At 38.9% G+C, this 8,048-nt stretch overlaps 1 protein-coding gene across 3 annotated transcripts in view; it reads right to left on the minus strand.

The window, feature by feature from the left end:
* The window catches only part of FBXO4 (F-box protein 4), a 91,198-nt gene extending 85,289 nt beyond the window's left edge, over positions 1 to 5,909 (minus strand). Inside the window, exons 1-3 of one of the 3 annotated variants that reach the window (XR_010413295.1) lie at positions 5,575 to 5,895; positions 4,111 to 4,346; positions 1,517 to 1,737 (exon numbers count right to left, since the gene is read on the minus strand). Coding sequence is in view for 2 of the 3 variants with exons in the window: in XM_045904058.3 (XP_045760014.1) it covers positions 1,517 to 1,737; positions 4,111 to 4,346; positions 5,575 to 5,763 (646 nt within the window). In the remaining variant the exon portion in view is untranslated. Of the gene's footprint in view, positions 1 to 1,516; positions 1,738 to 4,110; positions 4,347 to 5,574 lie in introns of all 3 variants that reach the window. The other 2 variants (XM_045904058.3, XM_045904050.3) reach the window with 2 other exon arrangements.
* Positions 5,910 to 8,048: the final 2,139 nt, after the last annotated feature.

Genomic DNA, 8,048 nt, shown 5'->3' on the forward strand with positions numbered 1-8,048 from the left:
CTCCCCTTCCTCAACCTCATCATTTATGAATCTCCTTTTGATAACCCCTTCCTCCAAACATTCACTGAAGATTTCAGCACCTCATGTGGAAGGTTCACAATATTCCTCTCCATCCTCAGAAACTTCCAAGTCCATGTGGACACCATATGATTCCCAAATCTTGATTTCTAACCCAGATCTTGCTCTTGAGTCATTTGTTCATTTATTCATCAAATCTATATTGAGTGCCTACTCCATGCCTGACATCAAACACAGCTATGAACAAAGCTGGTAAGACTCCTGCCCTAATGGAGCTTCCATTCAAGTGGATTGCTTACAGCAGGCATCTCTGCTTATATCTCCCAGAGTTATCAAAGTCAGCATATTCTAAAGAGTAGCTGTCCTCCTCCCTATAAAGATCCCTCAAAAAACTTTCTCTTCCTCCTCCTTATCCTAGCGAATGGCACTATCATCCAATATGAAAACCACATCAGAAATAATGCTCATACATATTCAGTCAACACTATCCTTCATGTTTTCACAATATTACAGTGGTTTCTTAACGGGTCTCCATATTTTATAGCCTCTTCTAATCAATTTTCCACTCAGGAGCCAGATCTTTCTCAAATGCAATCTTGATCATCTCATTCCTCTGTTTAATATCTTTCAACAGCTCCCAAATGCTTAAGCATGGCATACACGTGTCTTCTCACCTAGCCCCACTCTAGACACATAGAACTACTTCAAATGTGTCATATGTATCCAGAGCTTTGTGCTTTTAGAAATGTAGTTCTCACTGCTCACAATACTTCTGTCCCTTTTTTTAATGGTCTATTTTAACTCATCCTAATGACTCAAATAAGGCATCATGTTCAACGAAGAGCCTTCTTTGATCCTTATCTTTCTATCCGGGAGCTAATTACTCCATATTCTAATCACCTATATATTTATCTTTGTCCTTACCAAGACCAAGTATCTTCAGGGCAGACAAAAATTTTTGATGTTTGTTTTAAATAGCTACACCTCTAGCATCTAATAGGTGCTCTCAATAAATGAATAAGCAAAGCATAAGCTAGATTATATTGTTACTTATTATATCTTCTGCTTGCCAACTAACTACATGATTATTGTTTTCATAGAAAGAGGAGGAAGGTGTTAATTTAGCTCTTTTTAAAAATTCCAAAATATATCAAAGTACTTTGCACATAGTAGATGCTGAATGGTTTTTGCTGTTAACATTCTTTTAAAATATGGTAAGTACTGTACAAACATCTTGATAATGTATAATTTACTTGCACATAATCTTATATTCTGGATTACACAAATTTGAGGAAATAAGAGGAAGCTCACTTCTCATAAAAAGTAAATCAACTCTTTCAGTCCATTGGGACCTGGGGAGGAGGGGCACCTATTCACAAAATTACTCTATTTCATTACATCAAAGAGTTAATTAAAAATTAATTTCTTAAGATTTAACATTAGTGTCAAGCTCAAAGTGTTTTAACTATTATATACTACACACTAACATGAAAATTACCATCAATCTGCCTCTGAGGCAAACCAGCTGTTGGGCAAAGTTCCTCAGAAGACATCAAGCTCAACACCAAAGATGTATTCAGTTCTTCCAAACCTGGTCCAAACATAGCAAATCGTGGTTCATTCTGAATGATCAATGAGTGTAAAAATGATGTGACAGCTCCATACATAGGACGGCTAGATTTCAAGGATCTTCTTGTATATGGACAGCACATTTTATAGCTGTATAAAATTGTCACAATTAGAAAATTAACACAGAAAAAAACGTAGCCAGTTATTCATTCAACAATATATAGTTTATTGAGAACCTGCTAGACACAAGAGATACAATAATAGTTCCAATCCTCATGGAGGGAAGTGGAGAACAGACACATTATAATATGTACGCTGGATGCCATGACATGAAAAACCAAAGGCACTCTGGGAGTAGAAGTGGTCCAAATGTTAAGGAAGTCCTCCCCAGGAAGTAGTTACATACTTTCTAATCTTTCATTTAGATTTTCTCATGGAACACTTGGTCTAACACTTGGTTCAGTCATAAAAACTCACTACATAGCACAGTGATTCTCAGTCTGGGGAGATTTTTGCCTCCCCATCCCAAGGGAGCATTTATTTGGCAATGTCTGCAGACATTTTTGTCATTATGACTGGGGGTCAGTGCGTGGTGTGCTACTGGCATCTAGTGGACAGAGGTTAAGAATGCTGCTAAACATCCTACAGTGCGCAGGACAGTTGGGTCTAAACACTTGGTCTAAAATGTTAATAGTGTCAAGATTGCACTAACCTATATGGATAGTTAGCATAAATGTCTCTAGAGATAAAAAAAAAAAAAAAAAAAAGGATAGAAATTAGTAAGGCCACCAATATAACCAAATTTCTTAAGTACTCCTATTAACAGCCTCCAGTGTAACAGTTTAATAAGTGTTAAACATACAGGGAGGCTCTAATGTTCCTTATAGATAACCTAGCAAACTAAGAATCATGTGGAAAAAAAAAACACAGTTTCTTTCAATAGCTATAAATTTCTAAATTACCAATTCTACACGTTATCAAAAGTTAAAACACAGTACCCAAATCAAAATAAAACCTAAAGCCCTTTGACTAAATCAAGGTGGTTAAGACAATTACTAACCTAACAAGACAATGATCTTTATTTACGAAACTTATAATTCAAGAAGAAAAAAAAAATCAACTTTGAGGCTAGGTAGATCTGGCCACTTTGTTTATATGAGCCACTTATAGTATTAACTTAAGTTTTTTCATCTGCATTATTTGAGCAGTAACAATTAACCCAGGGTTGAAGGATCCGAAATTAATTTATATGATTTAAGAAACAAAACAATGAACAAAGAAAAAAAAGACAAAAAAAAAAACTGGTGGTTGGCAGAGGGGAGGTTAGTAGGGGAGTGGGTGAAATAAAAGGGGATTACACTTATCGTGATTAGCATTGAGAAATGCATAGAATTGTTCAATCATTATACTGTATATCTGAAACTAATAGAACACTGTATGTTAATTATACTTCAATAAAAAAATACTTTACATGATCACAAATGGTAGTTACTATGATTACTTCTATTCCTGGGGAAAAGTTGGTTCCACAGCATGATATACTTGATGCTATGGTTGTTTGTGGGACAATGTAGAAGTAACAACCAGCAAGTGAGAGTACAACAGCACTTACTGAAATTATATATAACATATCACACACATTTTAATCAAGCAGTCTCACAAGACTTGACATTTAGATTAGAATAAGGAAAGATCTGAATAACTCAAATAAAATATGAAAAAAAATCCTGTATCTAGATACTAAATCTAACAGAGTAAAACAATTCTTACCTAAAATGTAAATATTTTTTAAATTTTATTTACAATGCCTTAAATTTGGGGCCCTCAATAAAGTAGGTTATATCCAGATCCAATGGCATTATATATTTTTAAGGTGGCATGACAGGGTTCCAATCTGAACAGTCCCTTATAAGCTATATGACTTTAGGCAAATCCATAACCATTCTGAACCTCAATTCCACATCTAGAACACAAGAATAATACTTTCTTATTCAGTGATGGCTAAATAAGTAAACATACATAAAGCATCCCTCATAGAATCCAATACACTACAGTTGCTCAACAACATTAATTCTCTCAGCTACATGATATTTAAAAGTGTCAATGCTTTTGGGTGGTAACAAAATCTCATTTCCCAGAACCTTGAAAATGGTTTTCCTCCCTGCTAAAGAACTGGTCTCTGATCACTGATCATTCCTTTTTGGGATATGGAAAAGTATTCGCTATTTAACAAAATGACAAGTGTTCTAAAGATGATGAAAGTTTTAAGAAATGTTTTACTTCTTGGCATATGAACTATCTACAATTATTCACATACTCTAGAGTCAGGCACCACAAGTAAATAACAAAATGTGAAAACTGAAAGGGTCGTATGAAGGAATTTAAGTTAATCCCCAGCTTTTACAAACACAACCAAATTCCAAGAAATGAATTAGTGGCGGAGCCAAGACTAATTCAAACTATTGACTTGTAATACAGTCAAATTTAGTATCTTCTTTTTAATTCATAAAACTAGATACTTACACTGCCATGTAGTCAAAAAATGCACCATCAGTAACCTCAGATATAGGTTTTTTTAAGATTTCTAGATCTGGAAGAGACTTCCAGTCAACAGAAGACCAAGAAGGAAGATCCCGCAGCAGAAAATATCTCCACAAAATTGGATCTCGTACAGTTTCATTCCAATAATGGCTTGTACTTCCCAACTGACACAGATCATGAGGTGAAAGAAATGACAAAATATATAGCTGTACGTCAATCTGAAATAGAAACAACAAATAGGTAAAAGGGATGAAAAACTTATCTTAAAAATTGTTTTCTGATAATAAATTACAAACGAATATTTTATTATACTAGGAATCCAAAGGTCAACTGGACAGTCCATCTTTTTAATAATTGTACCATGAGGAATTACAAAATTAATAAAGAATTATTATAGATAACCAAAGGTCAATGTAACAGTATTTTTAATAATTGAATCTATAATTCTTAAGTTATTTTCCCGCCATCAGAAGAGAAACATATCTGAACATTTAATTTGTTGACACACTGAAACAGTCATGAAAGACCAGTCATTGTTCTGGTATTTTTCAAGCCAAACAACCAGGTCCTTTAATTTCTCCTCATGTATTTTGCCACAACATATATCTTAACAAATCACTTAAGGAAACAATCTAGTCTTCAAAATAAAACCTTTATCAAATCATTTCTGATTTTGTCATTAGTTCTAATCAAAGAGTAAATCTGCCATCTGAGTTTCTCCATAAAATCTGTATTTCAAAGAACTTCTCCAAAAGGAAGAACCTTGGAAGAACATTCTAAGCCTGCAGTTTTTAATTTCTGATGGACGTCAGAGGGAGGTGTCAACAGTCCAGCGGCGATACAGAATCTGTATAATTTCTAAGAATTTCTCCTCTCTCCCATTTTCCCATCTGCCTGAAAAGTTTAACAATAAATGATGTGCACAATTCTTGTGGCCTGTTGTAACTTGAGGCACTTCTTAGTCATTGTCAGTTAAGTGTGAGTTTTGTGACTTGAAATACGCACTCAGAGAATAGCCATGATTTCCTCGCAGTGTCCTGGTACATCGAACCTGAGATGAAAGGCGCTGAGCACACGGTCGCTGAAGGCTTTCCCGGCCTAACCAGAAAGTCTGCAACGGTCTCATTTCCTTAACCTGACGTTCGGGGTGTTCTAGGGCCAAAACTTGTTTTGGGGCGGGTAGAAGACCTGAGGGTGACCTGGCCGGTTACCAGGGCGCCCCTGACGGTGCGTCTCGCTGCGACTTTCGGTCCGTCTGCGAGCACTAAAGGTCAACGCCTCGGCGTTTCTGGTCAGCTGTGTTCCCAGGTGACGACACTGCCCGGAATGGCCGCAGGACTGCGGCAGACACAGACTGGGCGCGCTGAGACCCTCAGAGGCCGCCGGTGCGGGGTGCCCCTCCCAGCGCGGCCCCTCGGTCCTCCGCAGCCGGTGGCCGCCACTCACCGGCAGCCGCGTCAGGGTACTAGCCTCCTCCTCCGCCTCCTCTTGAGAGGCCCTCGGCGCTGCCCTCTCTTTGCCCACCGACTGCCAGAAGTTCCTCCAGCCGCTGAGGATGGCGGCCTCTAGCCGGCTCCAGTCGCTGTGGTGCGCCTGAGGGGAGCTGCCTCGGCTGAGGGGCTCGCTTCCCGCCATGGCCGCCGGCGCCTCACGTGACGCGCCGCAGCGTCACGCGCGCTCCCCGCTCTGCGCCTCCCGCCCCGCGCCTCTCTCCTTCCACGTCTCCCCGCGCACAGCCTCGGGACCGGGAAGGGAGCGGAGAGGTGGCCCAATCACGTGTGTTGTCTGCAACCGAGCTTGAAGCTCCCGCCAAGAAACTGCCCCGTTCACTTCAGGCCTCGACCCCGCGAACCTCACCCGCTCACGTGAAATCTCTCGCCCCTTTATAAAATTTCGTTACGTCTCCAAAGTCGTTCTGTCTGGGACCCATTTCCACTTCGTCTGGGCCCGGGTGGCCCCTACTTATTCGGTAGCTGGCCCTCTTCCGCTACCTTAGGCTTAATAGCCAGTTGCTTCCTTTCTCAGCACCGCTGTGCTGGGTGTGCAGTTTTTTGATTGTTTTTAGTCTCCGATTTACTGTTTGTTTTCTTGGGAATTAGCAAAAATGGACCAGGGAGGTGGCCAGGGGCCCAATCACGAAGGACCTCATGCCAAGGTCAGGAGTCTATATTCTCTCTATAATTTTAGGTACATTTAAAAATTCCCGAACGCAGGCATCCCATAAAAGGGCAGCAAAATAGGGCTAGAATAAGAGGAGAAACCAGATATGGTACTGCTGAAATCCTGCTAGTTTATTAATCTGTCGGAACAGTTATCCATTTTACTCACTTTGTCCAGCCTTATTTTGAAAGGCTTTAAGAAACTATGCTATAGCCCACATTAAAAGATATTTAAAAACAAAAAATTGAGTAATGTAAAAGATCAAATTGGCTTTATTAAGCAATTCATAAATCTGGAAGCATCCGTCTCGCAAATGAAAAGGAGCTCCATTGAGCTGCAGGACAAGAAAGATTTTTAAAGGTAGAGGGTCACCTGGGTAGCGCAATGGGTTAAGGTTCCTATTCCTGCCTTGGGCGGAGGTTGTGATCACAGGGTCCTGAACTCAGGATCAGTGTGAGAGTAGAGTCCGCTTGGGTTTCTTTCTCCTTCTCCCCCTGCCGCACACCCTCCCCCAAATAAATAAATCTTTTTTAAAAATTGAAACTAAAGGCAGAAAATGGGGGCACTTGGCTGATTCAGTTGGTGGAGCATGAGACTTTTGATCTCAGGGTTTTAAGTTCAGCCCCACATTGGGTGTAGATATTTCTTTTAAAAAATTAAATCTTTAAAGGCAGAAAGGGATGGGGAAAAAGGAAATTACTGGCAAAAAGTACACTATTGTAAACAAAGTCATCCTCCTAAGGGGAATGGGAGAGGTCTATCAGTAAATTTCCTTGTGCCTAACCAGGAATTCCATGTTGAAGGGTACTTTCTTGGGGTGCCTGGGTGGGTAGGTTGACTAAGCCTGGGACTTGATTTCAGCTCAGGTCTTGATCTCAAGGTCTTGGGGTTGGGCTCCATGCTGGGCATGGAGCCTACTTTAAAAAAAAAAAAAAAGTTACTTTCCTGAGAGGGCTGAAACTGCAGTTAGGTTAGGTATGAAGTCTTAGGTTTGTTGAAGTGAGGCCCTTAAAATAAGTGATTCCATTTGGGGCCTGTAGTTTTCTTTTCAACAAAGGTAACCTATTATTTTGAACTGGGTATAGTCTCTACTGGTAAGACGGACACAAATACTTATTTAGTACTATGTGTCATTCATTTTCAAATAGATTACCTCAATATAATCCAAAGAATACTCTGCTCAAAAACTAGAGCTTTGTTCCTTAAAGGAATATTTCATTCTAAGATTATAAAATTTTAAGTCTCTAGGATTATTCAATAAAGAGCAAGACAGCATTATTGGTTATACCATGCAACAAGAAAAATACATTCAAAATAATCCAGTGGCTTTAAAATTCCATTCTTGAGAATGGACATAATAGATCTCTACATAATCTGGTTTAAACTCATTGTCAACCAGTAGTTGCTTACAATATCCAGAACCTGCAATTATCCTTTCTTTTTGTGAAGATATTAAGTATGGAAATTCTAAATTTCACACTCAACCTCTGTCCATAGTTTTATTATCTCATTTAGTCCCTCTTTAGTTTAGTTGACTCTCTTAGTCAAAACAGTCTCTCACAGATAACCCAAATCACCTGTTGAAAAATTAATCCCCCATTTTTAGTCTTCAAGACTAAAGGATCAGCAACTTCATAAAGCTTCATAAAGCTATTACTGTCTATAAGGATCATGATAGGCTACAGGGAACATATATGTAAGTTGTGTGTATGCATATAAATACATAATTATATTTAACATAATATACATACACATCTCAC

Source organism: Mirounga angustirostris, unplaced genomic scaffold, assembly GCF_029215605.1.
Source record: "Mirounga angustirostris isolate CCGP_5_RB_7025 unplaced genomic scaffold, mMirAng1.0.hap1 SCAF_7, whole genome shotgun sequence".
Taxonomy (NCBI): domain Eukaryota; kingdom Metazoa; phylum Chordata; class Mammalia; order Carnivora; family Phocidae; genus Mirounga; species Mirounga angustirostris.